Raw genomic sequence first — 15,000 nt, 5'->3', positions numbered from 1 at the left:
CTTATTCGCCACTACCTAAATTGACGTAACAATGGCAAAAAAAAAAAATCCAACTTTTGGCCTTGGGTAAATTACTAATAGCATAGTACCACACTAAACTCATGTGTGAAAAAGTAATGAACGAGTCATGATGGCTGATGATATTCGTCTTATTATTATTATTGTCATTATTGTTATTATTATCAATACAAAAGACAAGAAATCTTTATCTTCATGAATAATTATTGATTAATTCTATATGGTCTGTTTTATGGTTTCTTCTACTAAACAGTTGGTTTAGAATAAGAAGAAGAAGAAGAAGAAGAAGAAGAAGAAGAAGAAGAAGAAAAAGAAAAAGAAGAAGAAGAAGAATAGAGAAGAAGAAGAAGAAGAAGAAGAAGAGAAGAAGAAGAAGAAGAAGAAAAAAAGAGAAGAAGAAGAAGAAGAAGAAGAAGAAGAAGAAGAAGAAGAAGAAGAAGAAGAGAAGAAGAAGAAGAAGAAGAAGAAGAAGAAGAAGAAGAAGAAAAGAGAAGAGGAGAAGAAGAAGAAGAAGAAGAAGAAGAAGAAGAAGAAGAAGAAGAAGAAGAAGAAGAAGAAGAAGAAGAAGAAGAAGAAGAAGAAGAAAGAAGAAGAAGAAGAAAGAAAAGAGAAGAAGAAGAAGAAAAGAAGAAGAAGAAGAAGAAGAAGAAGAAGAAGAAGAAGAAGAAGAAGAAGAAGAAGAAGAAGAAAAAGAAGAAGAAGAAGAAGAAGAAGAAGAAGAAGAAGAAGAAGAAGAAAAAGAGAAAATGAACAAGAAGAAAAGGAGGAAAAGAATCCACTATTAGAATAGGATTTGACCCAAAGAAGAGCTGAGACTCACAAAAAGAAAAGAAAAAAAAGATGATTTATAAAACATAGGGCTTCTAAGTCTCAAACTCACGGGGAATGATTTAATGGTCCAAATGACGCTGTTGAGTTCTGGCACATATTTGCAGTTTCCAACAGTTGTCTTGAATTTGGGAGAGTCAACATCATTGGGGACTGGAATGATGATCTCCACATTGTTGGCCGTTGATCTACGCTTGAACTGACTTTTAGCCTACAAATAAATAAATAAATAAATGAATGAAGACATAAGTGAACAAATGAAGTAAATCAATCAGCAAATAAATGAATGAATAAATTATATCAATCAAATAAATAAACAAACATATAAAAAATATTTAAAGTAAGAAAGTCCCAGTTATAAGACATGAAATAATATAAAATCACTAAAAATAATATAATTATAGAGTACATCTGATTAAGTAAAAAGGCAAATGAGATCATATTACTTTAGGGGCGGTTTAAAAAAAAAAAGTAGTCCTTCAGAGCCATTCGGCCTATGGAGCCGGAGTTTATCTCGGTTCTATAGCGTGAAAAGGACAATAGCAATTGCTTGCTGTCTTTGGACAAGAAGCTAGTCTATTGCAAGATACTTTCTGCCAAATCTAACAGACTCAGCTACTCATTCACTGCTGGGTGGACAGGGGGGGTCAGAAAAAAATCTCGACGGCACCCGGATTGATCTCGATCCCCTTATTTAGGGGCAGAGTTTGGGTGTGATTATTAGGAAAATCCTTCAAATAATTAATTTTGAGATTTTGGTGGGTTAAAGGGGATTTTATTATCTTAGAAATAATAGTATTGAAGTCCAACTTCTAAAAATGGACTATATAAAGGCACGAAAAGGGTACAGGTAGTAAGAAAAGTGTGAAAAAGGGAAAGCAATTTTGCTATTTTCTCAATTTGTAATTTTTATGGGGGTATGGTCTCAAACATTTCTCAGAATCTATTCAATGAAATTGTCTGAAAATTTCCACCATTATCACGCAGATAATGTATTATGCCACCATAGAGAGATTTTTTTGAGAGGATATGTATATTTTGAAGTATAATCCAAATTATAAATTTTTAATATCAATTTTATCATAACATTTTGATTCTAAACTTTGTAATGTTCTAATAAAAATCCCATAAGCTAAAGCTGTAAAATATCTCTATAGTGACACAAAATGCTACAATGTTGATAAGAGGGAAGAATATGATTTTGTGGAAAGTTTGCTACAAGATTGTAATATATTTTTATACCAGACCCCCAAATCAGGTCGCAAAACAGGCATCAATACAGATAATGTATATTTTTAACCAAATATGTTTTTTTTAACCTATAATGACGATACAAAATTATTAAAACCTCCCAATGTAGGTAATTAATCATTTTTTTTAGAAAAGACCCAAACTGCCCCTTAATTGATAATATTATATAATGCATGAAGTTTATATTTATTATTAAATAATAAATAATAATAATAATAATAATAATAATTAATATATAATAATAATAATAATAATAATAATAATGATAATAATAATAATAATAATAATAATAATAATAATAATAATAATAATAATAATAATAATAATAATAATAATAACAATAATAATAAAGAGACATGTTAAGAGGGAAAAAGGACAGAGAGTACAAAAGTAAATTTATACATAGAATATTCAGCAGAATATATAATTCATTGTCATACTTTAATCATGTATTCCACTCTGCTGTGGGCGTGTCTTTCAATGACTGACTCCACCCAAATCAAAGGTTTTACCTGAAAAAAATAACAAATTAAAAACGTAAAAAAAACCCTGTACAAACTTAAAACTGATCATTTATTTATAGGCAAATCAGTTGCTCTCTTTTCAATATTTTATAAATTACTCCTCTTCCGCTTCAAAAGATATAATTCAAAGAACATAAGAAGAAGAAAAAAAAAATCTAAATTTTCATTATTCTTGTAAATCGTTGGATTCAACGTCGCAAAAGAAAAATACAAGTGAAGGAACTGGCAGTGAATATATTTATATATACAAAAGTAAAATTGATATTGATTGAATCATAACAGACTTAAATTATCTCAATGTACTGGACATGGGCAAATGGAATAATTGGCAAAGGAAAACCAGATTAAGCCCAAAAAAAAAAAAAAAAAAAAATTATTACCGGCACTCGTAGATTCAACTGACTCAAAGAAAAAAACAACAAACAAACAATAAACGAAAACAATTTTTCACCAAATGAATGAGAGAGAAAGATCATGGGAATTTCTAACAAAACGGTTTACTCACATGTGTATTGAGCCTGTAGGACATAAGTTCAAACTCTCCATCGGGTGGAATGAAGGAGATTGTGCGATCATTCTCAAATCTTGACAGTCTTACACACTGATGGAACTTGACATCCTCTAATTCCACTGACTTACTTTTACCACCTTAAATAAACAAATATGTAAACATTATGGACACCATAAATTAAATCAGAATTTCTTAAATCAAAAATTATAGAAAATTATCTTTCTACCTGAGAAACAGATTGGAATAAATTGCTGTAAAAAAAATTACAATCATAATCACTTTCCATCTTTTCATCAGTGATGATAATTAATGACAAATTGTCAAAAAGGAGGATAATCTATCGGCCCGTCTGTCAAGCCCAAATCTAATGCACAATTAACATAGCTATTCATTGTTACTTAATATTATGTAATATACTTCTAAAACACATCTATTCTGATCATTGGATACAGACTTTTTGTAAATATAATTTGTCATTTCCAATTAAACATTTTAGAGCCCTATAATGCCGCCCACTATATCAAGAGATTATGAGAAACTTTTGGCTAAAAGGAGGTATTTGTTTTTATGTGCTTATTACTGTAACCTTTGGTTATGCAGCTTATAAATGGGAATCTTTAATCAATTGCAAAACATATTCCATCAAAAGAGCGAATTTAAATTAAGCTTTAAAAAAATGATTACTTAAATCGATCAGCCTAACTTACTGTTACATTATCTCTCCATAAGCATGATAATACAGAGAGAAAGACAGAGAGAGAAAGAGAGAGAGAGAGAGAGAGAGAGAGAGAGAGAGAGAGAGAGAGAGAGAGAGAGAGAGAGAGAGAGAGAGAGAGAGAGAGAGAGAGAGAGAGAGAGAGAGAGAGAGAGAGAGAGCACTCTGATTGATTCTTTTTTTTTTAATTGGTAATTAGACATAAGTTGTAATGAATTCAATTGAATTCAGAACAAACAAACAAGAAAAATAAAATAAAGAGTACACCATTAAAGGGTACAAAAATAGTAACACCCATTTGCGCCATCCCCTTCCCTTTCGATCACCTTTTCATCCAAGGCCATCATGGGTATTGTACCACTATTCACATTTGGCGCCAATGTGTCTAGACTAATGTCATGGGCATGGGAGTGTCACCAAAATTCATGCAGCTGAGCAGATGTGTCAAAGAATGACGCAAGACATAACGGTGATGTTTCAGCTGAACTACCACTTAGCGGAAAATGTTTTGACATGACAAAAACAGAGGAAAATTTCTGAAAAAATCCTAAACTCCCGGAATTCTGCGGATCCGCGGAAGATTATCACCACTGTTTCATAAAACTCAAATTCTTCACTTCAAATTTAAAACAGCTCACCATTTTGTAAGGGGATTTTTAACACACATGTCATAATCTTCATGACAAGATGGACAGAGAGGGAAAGAAAAGGCATGCCTGATAATATCTTATTTAAACTATTAATTACAATGTTATTATATTTTCATTAGTAATACAATAAAAGAAGGTAATCTGGTTATAATACTAGCTCACAGCGAATTAGGATATTAAAAATTTTAGTTGAAAGTAATACATCTGAAGAAAGTCATTTGCCCATCGTACAGATATTTATAAAAATTAGAAAGATTACAAAGACCTTTTTCTAAATGAATAAATATATTTTTCTGCCAATACTGTTGCTACCGTCAATGTTCGAGATTTTTGGGAGAAGATTGTTCCATTCACTGAGTGTCCATACATAAAAACTTTTTATAGGATATGTTTCATAAAGTGTAAAAGCGTTTCTGCTGCTGCCATGATTTCTGATGTATGCGTAGCCTTGTTTCAGAAAATACTGTGGAATCAATTGTCATTCTATGGAAAAGTCAATGTCCACTATAATTATTTCACGCCTTCTCTTAAATCTTATCACATAAAAGAAAATTTTTTTAAAATTTTGAAGAAAAAACTTGTCCATCAAACATCAACCGATTGAAATTACTCTCATCTTGTCAAAAACTCTCAAATGAAGTCCCTGGTTGAGTTTTTTTGACACAATGGGAGTCATTTTAATTATTTTGGATGAAATTTTAAAATTAAGTTTTATATATAGTGTAAACTTACGTCCTGTACTTTCAAAAAGCACTTTGTCGTTTAGCCCCAATCTGAGCTCAGGCATGCCAGACAGAAAAACTCGCATCTTCACAGCCCCAACAATTTCACTCCGTAACACATTGCCATTTGCACTGACCTGAATAAGATAAAAATAATATACAAAGTAAGGTAATAATGAATTAGTTTTTATCTACCATTTAATTTCAAAACAAACTTTAATGATCATATACATTGCACATCTGAAGCAATGATATATACTTGAGTTCAAATTGAAACAAAATTGTCAATTGAAGAAATCTCATTGTAACAGGTAAGAATAAAAATCTACTGTTTAATAGAAAAGCATGGATGGAGTCATGGAGAAAAATGAATCTGGGTAAGTCATGTGATGGGTAGGTCATGTGATAGGTAGGTCATGTGCTGAGAATGGAAAGCAGTGGCTTCCTAAAAGTTGCCTTGACATGGACATCAAAAGAAAAACAACAAAGGGGAAGAACTAAAGTATTAGAGACATGGAATTGGACAATTGAACAAGAATGCAATATAAGGGATTTAAGACATGGAGGGAGACGTGCTCTAGGCCTATTCTCTGCACGGAGAGAGGGAAATAAGTCAAAAAGTAAAGGTTTTTCAAAAAGATACAATTATTAAAAAAACACACTTTAGGTTTTGTTTGAAGTAGTTATTAAGCGGAGAGTGATACGTCTCACTCACCATTAGATTAACAGATTCAATAACATCCAGGAAAACTTCATTCTTGCGATATTTAACATTCTCTGATCTCCATGAAACAGCATTTGTAACAGCTGGAGGGGGTCGTGGAGCAAGTTCCAATTTTTGGCCTTCTTGTGTTATATATCTGAAGATAGAGTAAAGGGAAGTGGCTCCATTAGGCCAACCAAAAAACAGAACATAGATTCATACCAAAAATCATAACGTGATGGAAAATCAAATTTAAAGGCTGGTACTGTACGTGGGTGCAAGCAACTGGACCTCAAAAAGCCTGCAAGTCTACTTATGACCAGACATATAATCTGAAAAAGCCTGCAAGATTCACGGACTTACCTCGTCATTTGAAGTCTTATTCTCAGGATCTAGTCTTCATAATAGCAGTCCACAATTGTATGTTTAATCCAAAGGTTGTAATGCAGTAATTTGTTGTTTCTTGTCACAAGTTGCACAAAAAAAAATATAAAATAAATTTTTTTAAATCAATAAAATCCAAATCGCAAAAAGCCGGCGACGTTTTTTTCGGTAATCCAAATCGGCCGGCAGTAGCCAGCACTCTTGCACCCATGAACGTGTAATAAAATATCAACTGTCAACGCCAATGATGATGATACATTCTCTCTTTAGAATTAAAAAAAAGAAGAAGAAATTAACTTACTCCTGCAATATCTTGCTATCTGTAGTTTGGGGGTAGCCAAAGTCCATCACCTCATCCAGCAACTCGTAGATGATAACAAAATTATCACGAATTGACTCTTCCTCAAGCTCCTTGAAATACTCAACAAAGATCTGAAACCATAATGCAAAAACACATCAATCATATAAACAAACACTGAACAAAATAAAAACATCAAAAGTACATGACTTTATATATTAAAAAAAAATTATATCTCACACCTAAAACTTGTTGTCTTATATTGATAAAAGGAAATTATTCGTTTTGCAGCTTTGTGGCCTTGTGGTATGACACTTGCCTTCAACCAGGTTCCTGGATTGAGTCCCATTCTAGTCAGCATAAATTAGAGTCCTTATAGACGACTCTTTATTCACATTCTCTCAATGTACTCAGGTGTAAATGAGTACCCGGCTGGTAACAATGCTCTCTGTAAGATCGCCTCAGGGGCGTCATGTCTCATCCAACAAATTAAGAGCTGCTGATGGCTTGGGCACGGTTGTAAAGAGCTTTGAGCACATATAGGGGATATTCCTATATAGATGCTCATATTTGTTTTTTTTTCTGTGTGTTTGGGTTTTTTATATGACACATTTAGGTCAATTCAGGAAGATAATAGAAAATCAAAACATTTATATATAATTATCTGGCATTTAGGAAGAATATGAGAGGAAAGAAATGAGTTGACAGATATCAACGATCCAAGGGCATAATATCATTGTAGTTGGTCTTAAACCATCTAAAAGTCTCACAAGGACACAGGAGAAAAAAATAAATATATAAAAGACTTGAATAGCTCTAAAAAGAATGATGCTGATACTTTCATTAAAAGGATTGCACCATCCTTCACCCACTTCCATCATTTGACCTTCCACGATTACCACTGCTCTTGCTTACATGCTTCTAAAAAAAAATAACGTAATACAATAAGAGATATTCATATTGATTTTTCACAGACCCAGTGACTGGACTGGATCTTTCTGGGCAAAACGCTTTGAAATATTAGTCATTCTTAAAAGCCATATGGCCCATGGAATCCATTGCTATCTTTTGTGCCTCATTCATCTTCTATTGAAATGACAAAGAGAAAAGGTTTAACACACCGCATTATTTGTCTTTGTGAATCTTGACTGGATATTGGAGTAAATCAAGTTTTAAAAGTTAACATTCTACTCACAGAGGCTCCTACCCCCCAATTGCCCCAAAGAGGAATCATAGTACATAAAAAGCGGAATTTGAGACCAAAAAGCGGAATCAACTTACTAATACTAACTACGACATGATTTGCTGCAGATAATGTAATAGACAATCCAAAGTCCTCAAATGATACAATATAAAATGTCTACAAAACTGCAAATTGTTTAAAGACTAAAAAGGGGGTCTAATAATAACGGCAGATACAGGCCCTGGCAGTCTCAGAGCAAATCATTGAATGGTTGGATTTAATCTTGTCAGGAAACCCCCCCCCAAAACACACACCTAGCTAACATTTTAAAAATTATTTCTCTTGATTGAAAAGCGGAATTTTTGCTTTGAATGCGGAATCGCGGAATGTAGTCCAATTAAGCGGAAGGGTAGGAGCCTCTGTACTCACCTGGACAAGTTTATGTAAAAAACTGAAAACGAGGGTGACATTGGCATTCTTCTTGGTTGTTGCCACAAGATACAAATTGTTGTATTTGATGTACATGAATGCCACCTCGCCATGCTGAATGATGGGTGTCACAATGCTCTCCTCCTCTCTGTCCATCAGAAGAGTCATAAATTTATCAATGGCTGACATGTCAATGTCGCCACGATAATTACGACTTATCATCACCTGTTGGGAAATGTTGTTTCATACTTTACATTACATTTCTTGGTCAACTTAATAATGCCGAAGAATTTATATAAAAAAAAAAAGATCAAGGTTAGGATATATGTTAAACTTATACTGACCTGTAAAAGTAGTGCTAAAATAATATCAGTACCAAAGAAGGCCTATTTTCAGAATAATTTTATTCTCAAAACTAATTCAAACAAATAATAAGCAATTTTTCTGGTGGTTACCGATTATTTACTCACTCTAAACAATCACAAATTTTTGAAAAGTTTTGATTTGAATATAGCCTATAATAAAGCTCCTAAATGTCAATATCTAGTGTGGGCATTGGGTACTTGAATTACAACATTGCATGCGGTGCAATGATTTCACCAATTTGTCAATTTCTCTGATGGTGACCTCCTCCCAAGCACGCTAGAAGCGAATATGGAAGCTGTACGAGGATTTTGTTCCATCTTATCACTGCACCTTTGAATATTGTCCCCCAAATGTTCAATAGGGTTTAGATCTGGTCAACAAGGCAAGAGTCGCAAGCGGATGTTGTTTGCCTCTAGAGATTGCCTTGCATTTGCTGTACGCGGCCGAATGATGTTTCTATGTCTTTCCGAAAATTAGCGGCTGGTGGACCCGGTCCATGTATCTTTGTGCAGTGACTCCATTTCCAAGACCAGGACCAATGTTTTTGAAGATGACAGTGACACACTTGTTGATGGCACCCCAAATCATGATGGTGACACATCCCCAGGGTTCCAGATCGATTATGTTTTCAACTGCAAACCGCTGCCTGGCCTTTCTCCATATTTTGACGTCCATCGGACGTGTAAACACCTTACCTGCTTTCTTCCTGGAAAAGCATCCTCATGCACCCATTGCTATCTTTGTTGTTGATTATGATCAGAAAGAGGGGCTCTAAATGATGGTCTTCTGCAAACGAGGCCTCCTGTCAAAAGCCTCCAATGCACAGTTCTCGCGCTAATGACTCTTCCATGAGTTCCTTTGGTTTGGCTCGCCTTATTTGAAGCAGTTTGAAATTAATATTGTTGTTGATATACAATTAAGCAGTCTTGTGCAGGTGTTGTTTATTTAGGTCTTCCGTCGAGTGGCTTATCATTGATGGAGGCAGTTGCTTGACTAATTTTTTGTTGTTGTTATTTATGCCGATGAGTGTAGATTCATGAATACATCTATTAATCCCAAGGAGGGTTATCATTTTTGAGTGATAAGAACCACTCTGAGTCACAGTAATACAATGCTGTTTAAAACTGTCCTCCACAGACCTTTGGTTACGAGGCAAATATCTTACTGCTCAGCCATTCATCAAAATGCGATTTAGTTAAATATTGCTGGGGTTTTTTAATAATGTATTGAGAATGTAGTTACATGGTAAGAAAATTGTTTATAGTAATATAGAGTGATAAAAAAAAAAAATTATGCCCTTCCGCCACGACATCATAAGATATCGTCGCCTAGGCATTCCACGAAGGAATATAGATAATTCATCAAACAAGATGTCTGATATCAACAGGAATCACCCATGTTGTCCAAGTGAGCAAATTGGGGGTTAATAATCTTGCTCAAGGAAAAAAACAAAAGTGCCTGAAGCAGGGGTCGAACCCAGGACCTTCCAGGTCACAATGCAAATGCCTTAACCACTCTGCCACTTTTCTCCCCATAGAATGATAAGATTTCAATAAGTACCTTTCCCTTGACATCAAGGATGTAAATTGCTGATGCTGACATAGTGCCAGAAAGACGGTGTCTTGGAACCTGTTTAAAAAAAAATATTAAAAAATGAGAATAATTGTCGGATTTATTCTCATCAAAATTAAATTGTCACGAGATAAATATGGATCGGCTAAATTATCAATGATTAACAATTTGATAGCCTTAAATATTTCTGGAAATTAAAAAAAAAAATTAATTAAAACATTAAGGTGGCTGAACTGAATAGCAATTCTCGCTGATTTGAATCGTTTAATGGGAATCGTGTTTATTGAATTGTGTTCGTGTAATCTGGCTTGTTTCTCACTTGAGTTGTTATGAACTGGTTTTGAAGTATTGTAAATTCTTTCACTATAGTGCATTACCAGATTCTTCCTCTATGAAGGTAACATCAAAACAAGGAATACAATCTCCTGTTTGCTTTCATTCTGTTTTTCAGCATTTTCATTTATCTTTGCTCTATTCACTGAGTAAATTTATATTTTTTGTTGTTGTTTATTTTGTTTATTTGTAAGAGAGAGGTGGTGTCTGCCAATAATCAGTTTTCTTTATTGGCAGACATGTCTGAGAATAACGACAGCCTTTTGTTATTGTTAGAGTTACAGTTAAGAGTCTATCTAGATTTAGAGATCTCCTGCCTGGAGCAGCGATCGCCCCCGCCCCCACTAACCTACTGACGGTATATTAGAATGTTATAGTCAGGAGTTTGGATCGACACAACCAACGGATCGTTGGACCTGAAGAACCTTTATTCTAATGTTGAGGACTCTTGAAAAATAAATCGACACTTACTAAGTCGTGTCAGAAGAGTTCGGTGATCCCTATAGCCTATATAGCCTATGCCGACTTGTCTAATATACGAAGCTTCCTGTCAGCCATGACAGTGCAGGGTTGCCAGATTATTTTTCAACAAAATGCCAGGGGAAGACTCAAAAAATGCCAAAACACTCCAAAAAATGCCAAAGTCTGTTGACTCCCACCCCCACTAAGAAAACTACTCACTTTTGATAGACAATTTACTATCATATCCTGGTGGCTTGCGTGTTTTCTTTTCTTTTCTTTTTTTTTTTTTTTAATTATACTAAATTTCCTGTTGGGGTAATTTTTTACCTACTGACTACTAAGTGAAGTGCTAAACCACTACACCACGGTTGGATTTTAAGAATGAAAAAGAAATACATTAACATGAAAGGTAAATACGTAAACAGTTAAATAATTATTGACAATTAAGAAAACTTACTGTTTCGTGTTTCTTATGATGTTTTTTGTTGAATCTGGTTCAAGTGCAGAGTCCAAAGAAGTTATAGAGAAAAAAATTAGAAACAATATCCATCACAGTTTTAATAGCAAAGTTTTGCGATGTGAAGAGATTTGTTTTTACGCGTTTAGAAATAATTAAGAAAAGGTGTCATTTGAAGTATAATATACAAGAAAAGAAAATGCCAAATGAAAATGCCAAATGCCAAATGATTTTTTCTAATGCCAAACGGTTTTCAAAAATGCCAGATTTTTGGAATCTGGCATTTAAAATGCCAAACTGGCAACCCTGTGACAGTGACTAAGAAATGAACTCTTCAACATAATTCGTGTAAAAGTAGGCTATCTATAGACACGCGAATACGTGTACGGTCTCTTAATTGGCTATATGCACGAATTTTTTTGTATATATTGGATTTCGACATACGTAAGCAGAGAGCACACGTATTATTATTATTTTTTTTAATCAATTAATTAATTAATTAATTTAATTATTTATTTTGTCTTATTATTTTTAAAAATTTAATTTATCTCTTTCTTTTATTTTAAATATAACTTTGAAACGCATCCTTCCACTCCCGTTCTTCCACTTACACAGGGAGTAGGAAGTAGGAATGATTCTTAACAAGTTTGCCTAGAAGTCACTGGGAGGATGGGAACAACATGGAGAAAGGATCATCTTGGCATCCTTTACAACATGGAGTAAAAATATCAACATGAAAAATGTACAGATCTATGCCCTAACAAATGACGCAACAGATGAGGACAAAGACACATTTTATAGTCTGCTACAAGTCATTGAGAAGTTGCCAAGAAAAGACATTAACATAATATTGATGGGAGGTGCCAATGCTATAGTGGGACATGAAAACGTAGGTTATGAAGGTATCATGGACCGTCATGGCATGGGGAGAGATGAACGACAATGGTGAGAGATTTGCAAATTTTTGTGCATTCAACAGTTTGGTGATTGGAGGATCAGAGTTTCCCCATAAAAGGATACACAAAGCAACTTGGGTCTCACCAGACGGTGAGATAGAGAATCAGATCGATCATTTTTGTATCCCCCGAAGATTCAGACGTTCATTGGAAGATGTGACAGTACGGAGAGGGGCAGATGTTGGATCAGACCACAACCCGCTTTTGGCAAAGCTTAAGCTCCCACTCAGAAAACATGGGACCAGATCACACTTAAGAAGAAAAATCAAGGTGAATGCACTAGATGGGGAAAAGAATGAGGAGTTTAAACTGAAATTGAGTAATAGATTCCAACCTCTAGATGATCTCGAGGAGGACATAGACGTAGAGTCACATTGGGCAAAGATCAAGGAAGTCTACAAACAACTTGTCACGAGGCATTGGGTGTGAAGAAATCGGAACATAAAGAATGGATAAGTCCGATCACCTTGGACCTCATTGAAAAGAGGAGAACAAGGAAGGAACAAGTGAATGCAACAAGGGCTTCAAGACGGATGCACAAGAGCAGTATCGAGCCACAGACTAGGAAGTCGAAAGATCTGTGAAGAAAGACAAGGAAGCATTCATTAAAAGATGTACAGAGAAAGCAGAAGCAGGAGTGACAGGAAGACACATGAGGATCCTTTATCAAACTACCGAGACACTTGGATAAAAAAAATCCTTTCTGGATTCAATAATTTATTATTATTATTATGATGATTATTATTATTATTATTATTATTATTTATTATTATTATTATTATTATTATTATTATTATTATTATTATTATTATTATTATTATTATATTTTCTTCTTCTTCTTCTTCTTCTTCTTCTTCTTCTTCTTCTTCTTATTATTATTATTATTATTATTATTATTATTATTATTATTATTATTATTATTATTATTATTATTATTATTATTATTATTATTATTAGTATTAGTATTAGTATTATTATTATTTTTATTATTATTATTATTATTATTATTATTATTATATTATAGTATTATTATTATTATTATTATTATTATTATTATTACTATTATTATTATTATTATTATTATTATTATTATTATTATTATTATTATTATTATTATTATTATATTATTATCATTATTATTATCATCATCCTCATCATCATCATCATCATCGTCGTCATCATCATCATCATTATAATACTACTACTACTACTACTACTACTACTACTACTACTACTACTACTACTACTAATAATAATAATAATAATAATATAATAATAATAATAATAATAATAATAATAATAATAATAATAATAATAATGATAATGATAATAATAATAATAATAATAATAATAATAATAATAATAATAATAATAATAATAATAATAATAATAATGATGATGATGATGATGATGATGATGATGATGATGATGATGATGATGATGATGATTACGTATCAAGACCCTTTTGTCGCACCTGCTCTCTCTAAATATAATAATATTATGTGTATGTGACCTTGTACGCCGGGTTTCATCGTATTACAAGTACGATTTCATTTACCCTAGTACGACTGTTTGTCCGGCGCCTACACGGCACGCCCCGCTTAAGTTCGGCTATTCCATTTTAAGAAATTAGGGGAACAAGATATGGAAGGTTACGCTTCCTTACTCCCCTCGCATTGTTATTTTGACCCTAACTAATAGAGATTTGGGTTGTATCATTGTGTTTCAAAAGGGGTATTGGGGTCTCTATGTCCCCCGGATTAAATCCGAGACCCCTATTCATGCTGATAAGCCCTTTGGCATAAGAGGTAATCGTAACAACGTGACATTTAGCTCTGACCTCTGCTGACCCACGCAATCAAGCACTGGAGTGTTTCAACCCCACTGTCGAGTTACTGACTTGTTATCGCATTGACTTCAAGTCACCCTGCCGTGACCTGTCCAACCATAAGATTTTTCTATGACATGTAATGTAATAGCAATCGATCGATGAGTAATTATTGATTTGTGACGGTCTGCTCTAACGCATTCTACCTGTTATTCTATTTGGTTTGGCCCAAACTAGCGCCGTTAACCCTCTTCCGCACTAGGACAGGACTGTCCTGGGACAGTCCTGTCCCAAATCTGTAACATATAGAATTTAGAGAAATCTTCCGCACCTATTGGGACGCGACAAAACAGTCCCGTTGTGTCCCAAGCCGTTGTGAAATGCTACAAAATCAACGGGACAGGACTGTCCCAGTCCCGTGTTCATATCGTTTGTGATAGTAGAAAAATATAGCAGACTTCCGCACTAGGACAAAAAAGTCCCAAACTTGGCGGCGCCGTGTCAAAATTGAAATGCCTGTCTTTATTTTCTGCATCCCTACTACTACTACTACTACATACTACTACTACTACTACTACTACTACTACTACTACTACTACTACTACTACTACTACTACTACACTACTACTACTACTACTACTACTACTACTACTACTACTACTACTACTACTACTACTACTAACTACTACTACTACTACTGTTGCTCATGCTGCTGCTAATGCCACTAATATATTAATACCTACATCCCTTACATTTTGTATTTATTTCCAATTCCATTGTATTTATTTTCAACAATAGTCCACACTTTAT

The 15,000-nt window shown here is 33.8% G+C and overlaps 1 protein-coding gene across 1 annotated transcript in view; it reads right to left on the bottom strand.

Moving 5' to 3' along the window:
* The window catches only part of LOC144962465 (AP-1 complex subunit mu-1), a 23,116-nt gene extending 12,049 nt beyond the window's left edge, over positions 1-11,067 (bottom strand). The window contains exons 1-9 of the mRNA XM_078895430.1: positions 10,959-11,067; positions 10,143-10,211; positions 8,217-8,441; positions 6,608-6,738; positions 5,935-6,079; positions 5,230-5,356; positions 3,127-3,269; positions 2,538-2,609; positions 899-1,057 (exon numbers count right to left, since the gene is read on the bottom strand). Coding sequence (XP_078751556.1) covers positions 899-1,057; positions 2,538-2,609; positions 3,127-3,269; positions 5,230-5,356; positions 5,935-6,079; positions 6,608-6,738; positions 8,217-8,441; positions 10,143-10,184 — 1,044 coding nt within the window. The 5' untranslated portion in view covers positions 10,185-10,211; positions 10,959-11,067. The remainder of the gene's footprint in view (positions 1-898; positions 1,058-2,537; positions 2,610-3,126; positions 3,270-5,229; positions 5,357-5,934; positions 6,080-6,607; positions 6,739-8,216; positions 8,442-10,142; positions 10,212-10,958) is intronic.
* Between the last annotated feature and the right edge of the window lie 3,933 nt (positions 11,068-15,000).

Source organism: Berghia stephanieae, chromosome 1, assembly GCF_034508935.2.
Source record: "Berghia stephanieae isolate SIO BIC M18660-M18661 chromosome 1, UCSD_Bste_1.3, whole genome shotgun sequence".
Classification (NCBI taxonomy): domain Eukaryota; kingdom Metazoa; phylum Mollusca; class Gastropoda; order Nudibranchia; family Aeolidiidae; genus Berghia; species Berghia stephanieae.
This window is presented reverse-complemented; position numbering and strand designations above follow the sequence as displayed.